The 19,522-nt window shown below is 46.4% G+C and overlaps 1 protein-coding gene across 1 annotated transcript in view; it reads right to left on the reverse strand.

The window, feature by feature from the left end:
- Positions 1-4,314: 4,314 nt before the first annotated feature.
- Positions 4,315-19,522, reverse strand: part of CFAP61 (cilia and flagella associated protein 61) — a 304,410-nt gene continuing 289,202 nt past the window's right edge. The window contains exons 26-27 of the mRNA XM_064572747.1: positions 12,713-12,803; positions 4,315-4,582 (exon numbers count right to left, since the gene is read on the reverse strand). Of these exons, the coding sequence (XP_064428817.1) occupies positions 4,382-4,582; positions 12,713-12,803 (292 nt within the window). The 3' untranslated portion in view covers positions 4,315-4,381. The remainder of the gene's footprint in view (positions 4,583-12,712; positions 12,804-19,522) is intronic.

A 19,522-nucleotide genomic window follows, 5' to 3' on the forward strand; every position in this document is an offset into this window, starting at 1 on the left:
TCCTTTGACGGCCGCAGGCGCTCAAAAAAAAATTTTTTTTTTTTTTTTTTTTTGGTGCTGGTGTCTCAGGTAGCCGTCGGGGAGCGCGCCGGGGTTCACTGCGAACCCCAGCTCAAGAGTCTAGCCCCGGGGAGTTTCTTGAAAGCGCGAAGCTTGGATATAGGCGCCAAAGCGGGGGATTTCGGCCTAGGAATTGCCTGGTGGGGTGTCGAGTTGTCCAGGCGGCCACTGAGCTCCCGAGAGGCGGAGACTGGAGGGTCCGCAATCCTACCGCACAGCGCGTTTAGAGACACTGGGAGGGGCGAGAGGGGGTTGACAGCGCTCCCCCGCCAACACCCCTAGCCCCACTCTGCTGGGGACCCCTCTCCGGGACTCACAGAAGCCCCACCCCAGGCCTCCCTGCCCACCAGCCTCGACCCGGCCTGAACCGCGCGTTACCGCCGCCGAACCCGCCGTCAGGTCCCGGAGGGGCCCGCGCCCCAGTGCGCGGGGCGAGCGCGGGGCCCGAGCCGGGGAGAGGCTTTGTGTTTGCAGGAATGAGGGGTTGTTGTGTCAGTCCCAGGGGCACGCGAGAGACACGCGCAGCCCGCCCGCCCGCCGCCCCGCCCGGCCCGGTCCGGCCTCCAGGCACCTTCCCGGCCCCCGCCCGCGGGCCGTTGCCTTTGTTCGGCACATTAGCATAAAGCTGCCATGGATCTCTCGTTTAAATAATTCCACACAAAAGAAGAGTGCATGAAAGAGAGCGAACAAGGGAGAATCCGCGAGGCTGCGCCTTCCGCAGGGCGCGGGGAGGGACCGCGCTCAAGTATTTCCCTCCCCTCGAGTTTCGAGTGCCCCTGGCAATCTGCTGCGCACCCATTATTCGGCCGGGGGCCGACGGGGTGGTTGGCCGCCTCTTTTATCCCAGTGTGCCGTCGGGGCCACCGCACGCTCCGTGAAGTGCCCTCGGGGCTGTTTGTTTTTGCCTCGGGTGGGACCCTGTGGGAGGGGAGGGGGGCCAGAGGCTCCCGGGCCCCGCGACGGGAAGGGTGGTATTGGCAAAGCCAGAAAATGTGGAAAAGCCGTAAGCAGAGAATTATGCCAGTTAAAGCTGGAACGGCACTGAGCGGACCGGGATGACATTGAACGTGGGGGCGCACGAGGGAACTGCTTGCACCTGTGAAGCGGCGGCCCCACTGCCCGCGCGCCGCCGTCTCAGAAAAGGCAGCGACAGCACCCCCAGCAAAAACTGACCGGAAAGGCCACGGGACTCCGATCCTACTCCTCGTCGCCTGGCCCAGGGGGGACCAAGAGGTGACCAGGCCCCTGCGGGCCAGAAGGGGCGCACACTTCGCCTTGGCCTCAGCTCTCCCTTTCTTGTGGCTGCTTTGGGGTTTGGGTGTAAGTGTTCAGTCCCCGCGCCCACTATCCCTTTCCTACCCCCCTCTCGCTCCCTGCGACTCCTATCTCTGGCCTCCCTCCTCCTCTGTCCCACTCCCGTCCCTCCTGTGCCCCCTTTCCTCCTTCTTCTACTCCCCTTGCCTCTTTCCCCACGCCTCCCTCCTGTCTCTCACATCCTGACTCTCGCCCCCACACCCCAGGTCCCACTCTCTGTCTCGCCACCCCCCTCAACTCTCTCTCCCTTAGACTCTCTCCTTTTTTCTCTCTGGTTCTCTGCCTGCAGCTCCCCCCCCCCCCCCCCCCCCCCCCCCCCCCCCCCCCCCCGCTTTCTCTCTCCTCTCCCCTCCCGTCGGCCGGTCCTCCCTCTCCTCCCCGGCTCTCCTCTCCCCATCTCTTTTCCCTTCCCCTCTCCCCCCACCCTTCTCCCCCTCTAGCTCTCCCCCCTCCCCGCAGGCCAACGTGTGTTATTTTATTTGTCTAGAGAGAGCCTATTTGTTCAGTGATGTGTGGCCTCCTGGCCGCCGGCTTTAATGGGGAATGCGGAGGCTTGGTTTCTGTGAGCATTAGCATACAGCTGCCGGCTCGCTGCCCCGGCCGGCGCTCGCTGCATCCCAGCCTTATCATCACCTCTTCTCTCAACCAGAAAACAATCAACAGCTCCTCACAAGCGGCCACTTTCAAGCCCCTCTCCCTGCTTCTTGGCTAGCGCTCCCTCAGCCGGTGCGGGGTGCACTCTCTCTCCCTCCCTCTCTCTCTCTCTCATACACACACACTCTTCTAAGGGTAAATATTGACTGGCTGGCTTTACATTTTCTCCTCCATGCAGTGCTCCCTTTCCTCTATCAGCTTGTCTTTTATTTTTCTTTGGCCTTCCTGTGATATTTGGGTGTCATACAAGAGCCATTTGGGGAAAGGGGGTGGGTATACTCTATCACACACCCACATACCAGCATTAGAGGCCTCTGTGAAGCATATAGTCAGGTGCATGTGATTGGCGGGAACAAAACTTGGGGAAATTAACTTTGGTGTTTTCTTGTCACTGTGCCTTGTTCAAAACTATAGAATTCCAAGATCAGCCTTTGAGCCCAAGATGTCCCCAGCTCAAGAGCAAATGCTGAAATAGGCAGGGACTTCATGCATTCATCTGTCTCTACAGAATCTATGCCTGAGCACGCACAGAGAAGTCCAAATATTGTTCTCTTTGAGGCCCTTTCTTTGGCCAGGCTTTATCATCAGTGAGGAGTAAATATTCTCTCGAAGCCCTTAACACAGCCAATGTCAAGCCCAAATCAATGACCCTTGGGTTCTTCTCTTACTCTTAGAAAAGTTGTCCCTGGGTGGTAAAATGCTGAAGTCCACACAGAGATGCTGAAGTTCCTGCCCAGACCCAAGAAATTACTCACTTAGTGAATATGGGATGACAATGAGAATGACCCCATCAGACATTTTGTAGACTAAAACCCATTCTGCACATTTTTCAAATCCCAGCCTACTTTTTAAAAAGCAGCAAAGAAAAACTTACTATCACATGAATGCATGATTCCATTTTAAGGTCAGCATTGTCATGTGGGGTCGCATTTGTGTGACTAGAAGGCTTTTAATGGTAATACTTGATCACAGAAATCCTAACTGTTGATCCTTTGAGGTGGTTTCTGTTAGTCTCCACCCAAGGGTCCCAGGGCCTGTCACAGAAACTCGCTCCTTTTGCTGATGAATTTGACCCAGGACCTCTCAGGGGAAGGGGGCAAAAGGGTGGGGGATAGATCCTCAAGCTGCCTTATTCGCCAGCCCTGAAATATGGTTCCACGTGTGTTGGTTTGCAGTTTGAAGAGCCAACCAGTAGGGATTGTTCTCCAAGTTACACAGTTTGTAGCATGTGGCTGAAGCTGGGCCTCCCTCTAAATGACCCATGCACATTTGTGTAAAACATACATGTGAAGGAATTAGTGGACCGTATTGCTTGCTTTTGCCTGCCTCAGAAAAACCAAACCTAGCATTCTGGAACAATTTTCTTTTTGATAAGGGGTATATAATTCTGTAACACCAACTATGATTTTCCATCCTAATAGCTGTGTGACCCTTGTAATTGTGCCGACTTTGGCCTAATGTTAACATAAATGCAAAAAAAAAAAATTGAAAAACTAGAATTGCATCCATGAAAAACAATTTTAAGCCCTGCTGATCAAAAATTCAGTCGTGAATTGTGTCACGCCATCTATTAAAAGAGATCCAAATAAACGAAAACTATTGTTGTTCCTGCATCCATACGTTTTCTAGTGAGCACTAAATTTGCTTTATTTATAAGAAAAAGGGTTTCTGAGCCATATTACAGGTGACATGTACCAGAGGCCCCATGCAAAGCAACAGTGTGAAGGGTCAAAGGAAAGGAAGTACATTGATTTCCCACTACTATTTTCTCATCTAAAACCTGCATGTGAGCCTGTGTGATCTTTGAGTTTTTGTTCTTATAACCTACAACGTTACAATACAGAAATTGTAATAACAGCTGCCTCATTTTCAAAGTTCATGTCAACAGTTCTTATGTTGTTGGATTACAGGGCTAATTCCTCATCGTCTGTTTCACCGATTTTCCATACTGGGCACATGGTTTTCTTTTTTCTCACCCAGGAGTATTACTGGGTAAACAGGTGAAGAACTGAGAAAATTGGCGGCAGAGCATTTCAGGAAATCTATCAGAATCACACCCAACGTAAAAACGAGTCTTACACAGTGCATCCCATTTTATTGCTGAAATGGATTATTCTGCCCTGGAACATGCCTGGCGTTCAGAAGCGTCTCCCTGCCCCAGAATAGAGACCCACGGCCGTGCGCCACCTACTGGGACGATAGAAAACTACAGACGTTCGTGGAAGTGGAAAGGACGTCCCAAAACCACGATGGTGCTCGGTTGTCAAGCCAGGCTTCAGGAGGTTTCCTATTTATACGAGCACGTCCCCGAACTCCACGTGTGAACACAATAAAGTGGAGGCCGTGGCCACAACTAAATGATGCCTGGCCACGCGTACATGGGCAGGTGGTAGTGATTATAGTGCAGGTAGTCAAGAATGCTCTTCTCCACCAGGGACTTGTAGATGGTTTCCTGGTAGACTCTTTTGAGATATTTCCGGGGCTTCTCCTTCAGGTTAATTTCCTCATCTTCTATCTGCCGGGCTAACTGTTCTATGGAAGGAAGTTCTTCCTCCTGGAAAATACAGGAAGAGGCCAGATAACAGAAATTACTCGGACAATAAGAGGGCAGTTTCACTAAAATTAAAAAGAGTGCTCACCTTCCCAAGGATGGTCTTTTCCCCCCTAGCTTTTTAAATTTTTTATTTTTAATTGTGGCAAAATGCACATAAGATTTACCGCTTTAACCATTTTTTAAAAATATAAAGGATAATTTATTTAAATCGAAACTCAGGACACATATATAAGAATGAATACAGAACTGTGCCATGTAATTCTACTTTCTGTGTGTGAGTTTACTACTCTGGGTACTTCATATAAGTGGGATCAAACAGCATTTGTCTTCTTGTGACTGGCCTACTTCACTTGGTGTTATGTTCTCAAGGTTCAGCAAGAATAGTAATTTTAAGTTCTTAATACTCGGATAAAAATTATCTGTAGCTCACACTTGTTTTAAAAATAAGAAAGGAAGTTATTAAACATTTTTACATGAAAACTTCTAGATGTTTCACGTGGTTACAGTCCTGTCAAGAAATAGGATTTAAAAACCCTTAAATTCTTAGTAAGTCAAATTTCATCGACATCTTTAAAGATAAGGCTCAGAGAGAATAGTTATTGAAAGTTGAGATATGCTGGACATATCTGTAATATAGCAGGGGTTTTCCCAACATTTCATTATAAAAATATTCAAACAGAGGCAAGTGGACTGAATTGTACAATTAGCACCAGTGCGCACACACCACTGGGTTCCACGGCTAACATTTTACTCTATTTGCTTCATCAGACACCTGCCCATTGATAGGAGGTTGTTATGCACGTCACCAAGGTTTGAGCTGAGTGCGTTCTGAACGCCACAGTCATTCCAAAATCCCCAAACAGAAGAGTCACAGGGACTTTGATGGTATATTTACCTGAACTTCCAAAAGTTTTTATTTTGAACAGGAAAAAAGTAGATGACTTGCAGAGTTCCAATGGATCATTAATTTATTAATAGTAAGAATTTTATAGATAGGAAAATAGGCTTAACTGATATGGAAGCATAACAGAATTATCATTTGATTATTTAAGTGAGACACTACCAGGTGTTGGAGATTACACACACTTCACTTGGAAGAACAGTCAGTAGGGCTCAGAGGACTTCAGATTTGTATCAGCTCCACAAAACAGTGACAGAGAAAAAGGCACCCGATGCCCAGGACTTCATATTAGAGGTGCTGAAACATTTGAGTGCTGCTAGCATGTCCCCAAGCGTATATTCCACAAGATTCCTTAGTTTTTCAGAGAATTATATCAAGCAAAAATGACTTTACAAAAATTGTAGAAGATTTGGGGCTCATGATGTATGGAACTGTTCTGACAATGGGATAAATACTATAAAATCACAAAATGGAGCTTTTATCTAAGACAAATACTGCTCTAGATTGTAAACAGATTTTTGTGCATTTGTCTTTCATAGTGTGTCCTCTCTGTATGACCATCTCCCCCTCATGTGACCATCTCCCCTCTCAGTGTGACCATCTCCCTCCCTCGGTGTGACCATTTCCCCCTCCAGTGTGACCATCTCTCTCCATGTGACAATCTCCCCCCCCAATGTGACCATCTCCCTCTCAGTGTGACCATCTCCCCTCCTCAGTGTGACCATCTCCCCCCCAGTGTGACTATCTCCCCCCCTCAGTGTGACGATCTCCCCCTCCTGTGACCATCTCCCCCCCAGTGTGACTATCTCCCCCCCAGTGTGACGATCTCCCCTTCCCGTGTGACCATCTCCCCTCTCAGTGTGACCATCTCCCCCTCCAGTGTGACCATCTCTCTCCATGTGACAATCTCCCCCCCCAATGTGACCATCTCCCTCTCAGTGTGACCATCTCCCCCCCAGTGTGACTATCTCCCCCCCAGTGTGACGATCTCCCCCTCCTGTGTGATCATCTCCCCCCTCAGTGTGACCACCGCCCCCTACAGTGTGACCTTCTTCTCCCATGTGACCATCTTCCCCCCTCAGTGTGACCATTTCCCCCCTCAGTGTGACCATCTCCCCCCTGCAGTATGACCATCTCCCCTCTCAGTGTGACAATCTCCCCCCATCATGTGACCATCTCCCCCCTCAGTGTGACCATCTCCCCCCCCCAGTGTGACTATCTCCCCCCCTCAGTGTGACGATCTCCCCCTCCTGTGACCATCTCCCCCCCAGTGTGACTATCTCCCCCCCCAGTGTGACGATCTCCCCTTCCCGTGTGACCATCTCCCCTCTCAGTGTGACCATCTCCCCCTCCAGTGTGACCATCTCTCCCCATGTGACAATCTCCCCCCCTCAATGTGACCATCTCCCTCTCAGTGTGACCATCTCCCCCCTCAGTGTGACCATCTCCCCCCCAGTGTGACTATCTCCCCCCCAGTGTGACGATCTCCCCCTCCCGTGTGACCATCTTCCCCCCTCAGTGTGACCATTTCCCCCCTCAGTGTGACCATCTCCCCCCTGCAGTATGACCATCTCCCCTCTCAGTGTGACAATCTCCCCCCATCATGTGACCATCTCCCCCCTCAGTGTGACTATCTCCCCTCAGTGTTACCATCCCCCCTCAGTGTGACCATCTCCCCCTCCAGTGTGACCATCTCCCCCCCAGTGTGACCATCTCCCCCCCTCAGTGTGACCATCTCCCTCCAGTGTGACTATCTAGTGCCAACACTTGTTATTTCCTTTTTCTTTTTACAATAGCCATCCTAGTGTGTGTGAAGTGGTATCCCATTGTAGTTCTGATTTGCATTTCCCTAATGATTAATGATATAAATCTTTCCATGTAAACGGTTTTACTTTTGGATTATCAATTTTATTCCATTGTCCTATATATCTGTCCTTATGTAAGTACCATGCTGTCCTGGTTACTACTGAATTATATTAAGTTTTCAGATTACAAAGTGTAAGTCCTTCAACTTTTTTTTTTTTTTATTTCCAAGATTGTTTTGGCTATTTGGAGTCTCTTGCATTTCCTATGAATTTTTCCATTTCTGCAAAAGATGCCACTGGGATTTTGATAAGATTGCATTAAATGTGTACATTGCTTTGGGGAGTGCTGCCATTTTAACTATATTAAGTCTCCAATTCATGAATACAAATGTCTTTCCATTTATTTAGTTCTGCTTTAATTTCTTTTAGAAATGTCTTCAGGTTTTCAGGGTACAAATCTTACACCTGTTTAAATTTATTCCCAAGTATTTTATTCTTTTTGATACTACTGTATATAGAATTGTTTTCTTAAAATTCCACTCTTGGATTATTCATTGCTAATGTAGACAACTGATGAATGTGTGTTGATATTGTATCCTCTAGCCTTGCTTAATTCATTTATTAGCTCTAGTATTTTGTGGATTCTTTCAGATTTTCTACATATAAGATCATGGCATCTCAGAATATGGTTTTACTTCTTCCTTCCCAATGTGGATGCCTTTTGATTCTTTTTCCTGCCTAATTGTTCTGGCTAGAACTTCCAGTACAATGTTGAATGTAAGTGGTAAAAGCAGGCATCCCTGTCTTGTCCCAGATCCCAGAGCTAAAGCTTTCAGTCTTTCACTGAATGCGATATTAGCTATAGGTTTTTCATAAATATCCTTTATCAGGTTGGGGCAGTTCCCTTTTATTCCTAGGTTTTGTTTTGTTTTGTTTTGTTTTGTTTTGTGTGTGTGTGTTTTACCATGAAAGAATGTTTGATTTAGTCAAATGCTTCTTCTGTTTCAACAGAGATGACAGCATTTTTTTCTCCATTCTATTAATGTGGTATATTACACTGATTGATTTTTATATGGTGAACCACTCTTACATTCCTGGGGTAAATCTAAGTTGGCCATGGTGTATAATCCTTTTGATATACTGCTGGATTTAGTTGACTAGTATTCTATTGAAGATTTTTGGGCCTAAATTCATAAGGGATATTGGTCTGTAGTTCTCTTCCCTTTTGATGTCTTTGACTTTGGTATCAGGGTAATGCTGGCTTCAAAGAATGGGCTGGAAGGTATTCCTTTCCCTTCATTTTTTTGAGAAGTTAGAGAAGGATTACTGTTAATTCTTTAAATGTTTGGTAGAATTTGCCCACAAGCCATCTGGCCTTGAGCTTTTCTTTGTCATGAGGTTTTTGATTGCTGAGTCAATACCTTTACTTATTATAGGTCTGTTGAGATTTTTTTTAATTTCTTTTACATCAGTTTTGTAGTTTGTATGTTCCTAGAAATTTGTCCATTTCATCCAAGTTATCTAGTTGGTTGGCATACAGTTGTTCACAGTATTCTCTTATAATCCTTTGTTATTTCTGTAAGATCAGCAGAAATGTTCCCACTTTCATTTCTTCTTCTTCTTCTTCTTCTTTTTTTTTTTCTTTAAGAGAGGGAGAGGGAAAGGGAGAACCTTAAGCAGACTCCATGCCCAGTGCGTAGTGCCAGTTGGGACTCGATCTCACGACCCTGATCATGACCTGAGCTGAAATCAAGAGTCAGACACTTAACTGACTGAGCCACCCAAGCACCCATCCCACTTTCTTTTCTTTTTTTTTTTTTAAGATTTTATTTATTTATTTGACAGAGACAGAGATAGCGAGAGCAGGAACACAAGCAGCGGGAGGGGGAGAGGGAGAAGCAGGCCCCCCCCCCGAGGAGGGAGCCCGATGTGGGACTCGATCCCAGGACCCTGGGATCATGACCTGAGCCGAAGGCAGACGCTTAACGACTGAGCCACCCAGGCGCCCGCACCCATCCCACTTTCATTTCTGATTTTAGTAATTAGAGTTTTTATCCTTAGTCTAGCTAAAGATTTGTTAATTTTGTTGATCTTTTCAAAGAACTTCTTGATTTCACCAATTTTCTCTGTTGGTTTTCTACTCCCTATTTCATTCATCTCTACTTTAATTTTTATAATTTCCTTCCTTCTGCTAGCGTGGGGTTTAGTTTAGTTTCCTTAAGGTATAAAATTAGGTTAGTGATTTGAGATATTTCCTTTTTACAACTCCAGGCATTTATAGCTACAAATTTCCCTCTGAAAACTGCTTTAGCTGTATCCCATTACTTTTGGTATGTTGTGGTTTTGTTTTCATTTGTTTCTAAGTATTTATAATATCTCATTTGATTTCTTCTTTAAAATCAAAGAAATTTCTTAAGAGTCTGTGTTTAATTTCCACAATTTTCTGAAATTATTTCCTTCTGTTATTTCTAGTTTTATTCCATTGCAGTTGGAGAATATATTTTGTATGATTTAAATCCTTTAAAATTTATTGACACTTGTCTTTTGGCCCAACATATGGCCTCTCTTGGAGAATGTTCCATGTATGCTTAAGAAAAATGTGCCTTCTGCTGTTGTTGAGTAGAGTGTTTTATGTTTATCTGTTAGGTCTATTTGGTTTATAGTGTTGTCTAAGTCCCCTATTTCCTTACTGATCTTCTATCTGGTTGTTCTGTCCATTATTGAAAGTGAGATATTGAATTCCCCAGCTCTTATTTTAGAACCACTTCTTCTTTCAGTTCTATCAACTTTTGCTTTATATATATTGGGCTTTTGTTGTTAGGTGCATATATGTTTATAATTATTATCTTTTTGAAGAATGATCTTAACCATACAAAATATCACTTTGGTCAGTGACTCTTTGGCTTAAGGCACAGCTAAATGCAGTGCCAATGGATTTATAGTATGTTCCTCTTTACTTCCACCAAAGGACTTGTGAAGTCTTACAATGGGCTTGTTTTTAAAATAAATGATACATAAATTTGAGATGGCTTATAATAACAAAGATAATAATCTTTTATTCCTTCCTCTTCATGTGGAGGGAGAGTTATAGGATATCATAGTTAATGGGACTGGACTGCTGTACTTTCCTAAAGACAAGCTAGAAAGTGAAATGAAATGGGTTACATCATCTCAATCTTTGAGAAAAAGAATTACCATTATTCTTTAGTGAAGGCTATCTCTTTATTTTCCTATTGCCAGACTCTTAAATGAACTCCTGCATGTCTGCTTGTACAAGTACTGTTTCCACTGCCAGCCAGTCTCCACCACCGTTACTTGTGGGGGCCAGCACTTCCTGGGAGATGTTCTTCCGTGCCTTTTACTTGCACACATTTCCTCCCTCACTCCTCCCACAGCTCTCTGAGATGGGAACAGGTCATCCCTGCTCCACAGGGATCTGAGCTAGAGGCAGACACCCCTGCATGCACCACCTCTTCCTGTGGCCTTGCCTACTTGACAAATGGAAATGTAGAACAGAGCACAAGCCCCCAGTGGAGGCTTTTCTTCCAGAGGTTTCACTTTCTGGAAATCTAGAAAAACCACAAGAATGGTGGGGGAGCCCTTAGTGTGTCTTCCACAAATGTTCATGGTCCCTTCTGGTCTACTGAAAGGGCCTGTTGTCCATGCTGACTTCACACATAACAAACTGACCCAGAGCAGGTGGCTGTTCCTGGATAAAAGGTTGAGGGTGTCTCAGTGAAGGCCATGAAAAGTGACTATTGCTGGGCTTGGTAGTTTACTTGGAAGGGTGAGAGGAAAGCTTCCCTTTTAAGCTTGGTGCCTAAACCCCCTTGGCTCTGTGTGAAATATTAACTGAGGAGCTCGATTCTGGGGTTTACAAGGATTTAGGCACAGAGTTTTGATGGGATAACTAGAAAACTAATGAGTCTTCACTATGATGCAGTAATGAGCTGCAGAATACATTTGAGAGGAAGAGAGGGACCTAAGGAATTGAGTGAAATGCAGTAAGCACCAGGCTTACAACTTGAGCTCGTGTTTCAACCTGAGCTGCTCCCTCACAGTTTTAGCATGAAGTGCAAGGACCTGTTTGACCTGTAGCATTTATTCAAATTTGAGTGACTTTAGCAGTGGATGACCCTTGCATGGTCATAGTCCCTTCTGCCACCCTCATGTACATTTACCTGCCTGGTTCCTATCTGTGTGGACCCTAAAGACAACTGAGTTTGGTTTATATTTTAAACCTGGTTTTCCCAATCTGAACCTGCTTCAGATTAGTACAATTATTTCAATTTCCCATCTTGGACACCAGGCATAAAACTGAAAAGGGGGCAGACTATGAAGAGAAGGTACCAAGCCACACAGTTTAGTCCATATGGCTCAGTGCCTATGTTCCTGGCTTCAGAGCGAGAGATCCTTGAGTTTGAAGCTTGCTGGCCACAGACTAGCTGTGTAACCCATGACAGGTCCTTTAAAATCTTTCGGCTTTAGCCCCCTCATTGGTAAAGTCAAAACTATGACAGTAGTGTGTCCTGAATGGCTCTTGTTATGGCTAAGCGAGGTGGTGCATGCAGTAGGGACTCAGCACAGGATCTGTATCTGCGCTACCCAATATGGCGGCCCACACCATGGGAACTTTCGAGGGGCACAGGTGCTCTCAAGTGGAAGTGGTAACAGAGTCACAGGACTTGACCATTTAGACAGAAAAACACAGTGAAGCTAAGTTGTGTCCCAGCCCTTGTCTGAGTGGAGCGAGGGAGAATCTAGGATGGATATCTGACCACTTTTTGAGCATAGATGCTAATGTTCCACAGCTCCAGTAAGGACTCTAGTGTTGAATGAAAGAATTTAATTTAAAGTTTCACAAATATTTCACTATTTACATTGCACAGTCAAATTTCTTGCTGAGCATGCAGACTTTGGGAAATGTAGCCTAACTTCCAGTTAATTATCACTTTGAGAAAGAAGTTTTGGTTATTAAAGGGGTGTGTTTGGACAGCTTATGTCTTCCCTTTACATTTTTGTAGCAACACACGCATGCATGCACGCGTGCGCACACACACACACGTTTAGTGAATGGCTGGCAAGTATGGGCAGAAACTAAAGGAATGCAATGTTCATTCTTGAGAACAAGATAAAGCTCAGATCCAGTTTCCAGTCGACACTGCCTGTTAGCTGAAAATGGAAATACAGTTATGTGTAAAAAGGAAAGAAAAATCTGCCTCTCATAAAAGGATTTAAATAATCCACTTTTCCTGAAATATCACTGTCTGTGTTCGAATACTCCATAGTGTGTTTATAGGAAGTATAGTTGGTTTTGAAAGTAAAACCAAAAAGGGGAATGTAGAGAAAAGTCTAAATGATCAACGACTATAAACTGCTTGTAATTTTCAAGGACTAACTCACATATCTATTAATCACTCTTACCTCCTTGGAGGTCAAGATCTGGCGTAACTCTTTCCTTAGATCAATAAAACGATCGTGAAAGAGGGCCATGCACCATGGCTCCATGAAGTAGCTAGGGAGGAAAGAAAAGATTCAGTTAGCTGGAAACCCTCTCATTACCACTAATAAAGTATTTACCTGCTTTTTTGCCTTTATAAATTACAGTTCTGGCCCCTTTGCAATCGTTTGCTCATAAAATGCCTCGTGGAACAGCCTGGCCAATCAATTTTTTAAATGGATGTTCCTGATGTAAGGCCAGTTTTCATAATTACATTTAAAGTGGTTTAATTCAGAGCTGGGGCAAGACCCAGTGAAGAATCCTGATTTTATCAGAATTTAAAAGCCTGAAGACTTGTAAAGAACGGTGTCTCCATTATCTGCCCTCATTTGAGAAAAACAGATTGCAGGATTAACTGAACTGCTGCATAAACAAATTACATTTGGGGAGACAATACCACAAACGTTGTGCATCATTAAGGTTTCTAGATTAATAATGACCAGAAAAACAGGCCACCTCGGTGTTCAACATGGTCTCCGTCCAATTGCCCTGATGCTTAATTGAATCTCCTTTTAGGAGAGGAGCTCTTTGGGTGTTTACATTGGCTAACTCTTCACTGAAAACTGTTTGAATAAACGCTTTCTTACCTGGAGAACAGTAAGGCCCTCTGTTAGTTCCAGGTGATCGCTGAAAATCTGATGCATTCTTGGAGGACCAAGAACATTTATTGGTATTTTAAGTCTTATTTTATTTTAATGCCACGTGTCTTGGAACCAGAAACATCACTTCTTCGGCGCTGGGGGCACACTGATCATGTGGGTTTCCCTCTTTTCTGGATGTGGGTTTGTCGTTCCCATCACTGCTAATGGATACCACATGTGTGCACAGGGGGGAAAAGACCGGTGCCGAGCACCTTCTGTTTGCCCAGACTTAAAGCTAATTCTTGGGGAAGGAGGTGATGAGTCCCAGGGACCCCTGAGGCCTTAAAGGACAAACATCATGACAAGAGTCTGTGCTACGCTCAGCACAGTACTGAACTGTATCAGTTATTACCTATCACCTATTTGCTTGACCAGAATGTGACCGAATTTCATTTTTAATTACCTCTGTTGTTACTCGTTCAACAGTGAATTCTACTAATATTTACTGAACATTCTTTATGTGCCCAGCACTGTTCTGGGTGCAGGGGAAACAGTAGGAGCCCAAACAGACGCACATCCTGCCACTGTGAAGCTTATATTCAAGTGATAAATAAGTAAATATACAGCATGTTGGATAATGAGAACTGCTTAAGAGAAAAACCCAAGTCAGGCAAAGGTGGGGCGGGGAGAGGGGACAAAGGAAGGCTCAGGGAGTAAAGACCTGAGGGGAGGGAGAGCGGGAGCCATGTAGTGATCTGAGGGAAGAGCCTTCCTGAGAGAAGGAACAGCAGGTGCAAAGGCCTGGAGGCAGGAGTGCCAGCACAGAGCACTCAGGGAGGCAGAGTGGAGAGAAGAGGGGGAGTGGGAGGGGGTGAGCTCAGGAAGGGGATGGTGGGAAGGATGCTCCTAGAGGTAGGAGTCCAGTCCCGGCTATTGTGTATAGTAGTCCCCCCCCGCCCCCGTATCCACGGTTTCGCTTCCCGTGGTTTCAGTTACCCCGTGGTCAACCGCAGTCGGGAAGCAGGTGATCCTGCTAGATGGCCACCGATCCCTATCCTCAGAAGGTCAGTAGTAGCCTCAGACTACGACGCAGTGCCTGCATCATTCACCTCACTTTCACCTCATCGTGGGGGCATCTAGCTCAGCACTTGCAAGGAACAGACATCTCACAGATCTTCAGAAATGAGTGAATGCACATTGCACTGTATGCATTCTATACTGTCTGGCCCCGATTGCTCTTTCATTAGTATAGAGTCAAGTTCTGCTAAATAGGTGACAAAACTCTGCAAAGTACCCCAAGATGGGCAATATTATGTAAAAGAAAGCCTCACTGGGAAGAGAGGGAAAGCCGTATGTGAAACCAGGATGGTCTCGCTAAGCCCCGCAGCAAGCAAGGCTGAGGGTGTCAGAAGTCCACTTTGTGGAAATCTGTCGGAGGAAATCTGCTCGCCTCTGGAATTACTCAAGGCCACCTAATTCTTAGTGAATGCAGCTGAGTTGATGGGAGTTCTGGCTGGGGTTATGGGCCCCTACAAACCCTGGCCAATGTCCAACATCCATCTAATTCCTGGAGCAAAGTTACTGGTGCAGGGCTGGCCACCTTGGTGGGGGTGGGCCCAGCGGGGTGATGTTTTGACACATCCTCAGAGAGTAGCTTCTTGGACCAAAATATCCATTATAGCCTCTGTCCAGACACTCAAGCACAGCTTTGCTAGGATGGGCCCTGCTCCAGGGGCTTGTGGATATGCAAATCTTTACACTATCATAATTCCTAAGTTAGGAACCAATGGGCCTTTCTGTGTATTTTTAAAATATTTGATTGATTGATTGAGCATGAGCAGGGGGAGGGGCAGGGGGGAGAGAGAGAGAATCTCAAGCAGACTCCCCACTGAGGGCGGATCCCAACGCGGGACTTGATTCCAGGGCCCTGAGAGATCATGACCTGAGCTGAAATCAAGAGTTGGAAGCTTAACCGCCGGCGCCACACAGGCGCCCGCCAATGGGCCCTCTTAAATTTGTGGCTACATTTCCACCGTTGCTGAGATCCCACTTGTGTGTTTCCACCCTCTTGGTTTCGGGGTCCAGAGCTGCATCCTTCTAGGTGCCACACCTCAGTCTCTCTGCCTTCCAACAGCCCAGATCTGGTGTGGGCAGTCTTCATGCCCTGCCCTCCCCCCCATCTGCTTCACAGAGGGAACTCTGGGGAAACCCCACTTCCCAAAGGTCACAGCCTGCCCACTGTCTAATGCCCACATTCCCTTAACCTCTGTCCACAAAGCCGAACACTAATGGCTGGAGAAGCAAGTGACCCTTCATCTTCTGAAAATATAATTGCTAAGCCCCTCTGCACGGTGCCTGGCGGGGGGAGGGGGGCAGGGAGAGGAGGGGGGAGTTTGGGGGGGGAGCATGAAGAGGAAGTTGGATATTTTTACAAAGTTCTTCTTTGCTGCCTTTGAAACTCTCCATGCCTCTCACACCAGTGTCCAGCAGAAAGGGCCCCTGGGTATTTGATGACCCTCATGCTCATCACAGTACCCTGAACGGCTTGCAGACCAGTGATCTGGGAGACCTGAAATCTTATTTCTCTCACACTTCCTACCATTGTCTCCTATGGGAAAACATTTTGGGACCCTCGTCCAGAAGGTGACAATCCCTGTAGCAAACTATGTGTTAACCTATATTCCTGGAATTCATCTGTGGCAGCTGTTTTTACTTATAAAAGAGAAAGGTTTATAGAACTCTATTCGGCTTTTCTTTCTCTCTCGAGAAAAAACTCCTGGGTTCCATTAAAGCAAAGTGTAGTAATGAAAAGAGACACCCTAGAAGCCAAACCAGTAGGTTGACTTCTGAAGGCTCCTTCTCGGTTTTAGCGAGGCTTCAGTGGCGGCCCCTAGGGGCGACTGACACAGGGTCCTGAAATACTAAGGGTCTCTCCGGGTGGGGGAGGGATGGGGAGGGGAGAACTGGTGCACCAGCAAGAGGAGTGTGTGGGCGCCTGCCATGCCTGGAGAGCAGCTTCTGCAACATCAGATTGCTCACAGCCTGCCACCCAGATCACGCTAAAGATGCATAAAGTGACACCCTTAGCCTGGGGTAAAACAAGGATTTCAGACTTGAGTGAATCCTGAACAGGAGTGCCACTGGAAGGTCATCCATTCTCTCTCTCTCTTTTTTAAAGATTTTATTTATTTATTTGAGAGAGAGAGAGTGCGCGCGTGCATGAGGGGAGGAGAGAGGGGTAGAGGGAGAAGCAGACTCCCTGCCGAGCAGGGAGCCGGATGCGGGACTCAGTTGCAGGATCCTGAGATCATGGAAGGTCATCTATTCCAACTGCAACTCTGATCAGATGGCATGTAGAACCGAATGGGATTTAGGAAGAAAATGACTAGCAGATAATCTGCAGTTTCCAAGATGCCCTCCGCCTGCTCTGTTTAAATTAGGATTCAGGTTAGGCTCTTGAATGGGTGGATAATTAGCAACATCTCCATTGTCAGATGAAGTAGCTGCTATTTTGTAGGGCAGGCGTTAGATATAAGGTGTTTTAGATAGTAGTGAAAAGGACTGGGTCCCTTTGATTAAGAGGAAAAAAATGTACTCAAAAATCTACCCAGAGAAGAATCTCATTTGCAAGGTTCTTCCCCAGTTCTTACAGAAACTGCTTATTCTGGTAGTGAGTTTTAAGGGCTCACCAGATGACCCCAGAGGACACCCATCCCTTTGTTCACGCTCTGGGCTGTGGTCCTTGGTCATTTACCATTCATAGCCCCAAGAAGCTCTGTCCCTGTCGGTAACTCACTTCCACACTCCCCTGGACCTTGTCTGCTTCTGGCAAATTAACTTTTTTAAATTAATACATTTTATTTTTAGAGCAGATTTAGGTGTACAGAAAAAATGGGAGCAGAAATAGAGTTCCCGTACATTGGCTCCCACCCTCAGCTTCTCCTATTAACCTCCTGCATTATTGGTAAGGCACATTTGTTCCAACTGATGAGCCAGTATTGATACATTATTCTTAACAAAAGTCCATAGCTTACACTGAGGACTTCCACTTGTCTGTCGTGTTGCACATTCTGTAGGTCTGACAAATGCCTCCTGTCATACAACCACCACTGCGGGATCATACAGGAGAGTTTCACTGCCCTCAAAATCCCCTGTGCTCTGCCGATCCATCCCTCCCTCTCTGAACTGTGGGCAAATTAACATTTTAGGAAATTGACTTGCAGAGAAAATGGGGATGTGTAACAATTTTATAAAAATTTTTAAGAACCCTATATTCCAGTATTTCCCTCCAAAATAGAGCAATATTCTCCCACTACAGAGCACAATGCCTCTCAGACTTGCTGGCCGCCCCTCAGACGAATGGTTGTGTGGCTTGAGGCTTTGGTTTTCTGAAGTGCTGGATGTAGGCATCAGCTTAGGATGAAAGCTATTTGGATTTCTATTTTCTGTAATGTGCAGGGGGCTATCCTTTTTTAGGGGAGATTTTTAAACGTAGGCATTGTAACCTACTTGCTAAAAATCCATGTGCCCTGTGACCAGACCAAACCAAACACACGTGTAAAGCTGGAGTGAGGTTTGTTCACTGAGAATTTCCAAGCCTGATTTGTCGTGGTTGAAGGCTGCTGAGAATGTTAATTCACACACCCTAGTCAGACAAGACCATCTCAGGTGGGCGAAAGCATCCCAATGGCAGGCAATCTGATTCCTGATTCCTTCCAGCAGGTGCTAATGTTTTTATTCAAAGAAGGCCAATTCAATCCCATTATGGGAAAGAATGAAACGGGCGTGCATTATGTTTCTTTTTCCCTCCCGCATGGGAAGGACAACGCCAACCGCCAACCGTAATGGCAGGGGCACCCAGTTGAGCATTTCCTACACTGACCCCTTCAGCTGCACCAGGACTAGAAAGCCATGGTCAACTCCCTCTCCGCACTGGCCGTCTGTGGGCTACAGAGCTCCTGGGTGTCCCTCCTCTGCATGCTGGGGGAGGGGAGGGGGAGCTCAGGGTGAGTAGGGGTGTGGAGCTGACAGGCAGCTTGAGGGCACACCCTCAGGGTCTGTTTCTAGCTCAGGCTTCGCCCCACTTCCAAACTGCCTCAGTTGCCTGATGCTCACTTTGCTGTCTCCTCTCTGGGGAGGGTCTAAGATTCTCACTCCCTCCGGCCCTCTCCAGATACCTCCCACCCTGGCCTTCCTGCCTGATGGGCTCTGTGCTGTTTCTGCAGCCCAGAGCAGCCTTTTCCACGCCTGCATCTTCCCTAGTGCTGTCCCACGCTTGAGCACAACACAAACCTCCTTCTTGAAGCTAATTCATGGCCTAAAGGCTTCCACTCACTTGCTCTGCGCCGTTTTCACTGCCTGGGGTAGTTCTGACCTTGCGGGAAAGGTAACCTGGCACTTGTCCTGTTCTCTTACTCACTGTGGGCTCTGGGTCCCCACAGCATCCGGCACAGGCTGGTCCCTAGGAGACAGAGGGAGCAGGTGGGGCCCAAGCTCCTAAAGGTGAGCGCAGGGTTGCCCTCCCCCCCTCCATGGAGAGCCTCTGCACCAGCTCCTAGGACCCCATTTAGGTAAGAGGGGGCTTAGGGTGGTAGAGATCCCTGTGGGCTTCCTTTAAGCCATCTTAGACACATGGCAGGCTTCATTATTAAAATTAGAAAAGCTTTGAACGTAACCAAACTCATTTTGCAATTGATAAGAACACTGAGTCAGCCAAACTGATCTCCTTTTGATAGAAGGATGTTAGAAGTCTTGCTTTATGAAAAGATGTAGGTCTAGTTTTCTCCCCACAAATGGAAGGAATTCTGTACTTTGGCTTCTTTCCTTCTCCATAGAAAGGAGAGAAGCATCTGGAATCCTTGCCAAGGCTGTGGTCAGGTGGGCACTGACCGCCCCAAGTGCTATGGATACTCAGCATTAGTGATCAGCTTTCGGGAAACTTACGTTTCCGTGAATACTGAATTTTTTTGAGAGAGGGAGAGAGAGAATGCGAGAGTGAGTGGGGGCAAAGGGTAGAGAAAGAGAGAGAAAATCTCAAGCAGGCTCCACACCCCAGCACAGAGTCTCACATGGGGCTGGATTCCAGGAGGCTGAGCTCATGACCTCAGCCAAAATCAAGAGTCAGCTGCTTAACTGACTGAGCCACCCAGGAGC

The sequence above is a fragment of the Mirounga angustirostris genome, unplaced genomic scaffold, assembly GCF_029215605.1.
Source record: "Mirounga angustirostris isolate CCGP_5_RB_7025 unplaced genomic scaffold, mMirAng1.0.hap1 SCAF_10, whole genome shotgun sequence".
Taxonomy (NCBI): domain Eukaryota; kingdom Metazoa; phylum Chordata; class Mammalia; order Carnivora; family Phocidae; genus Mirounga; species Mirounga angustirostris.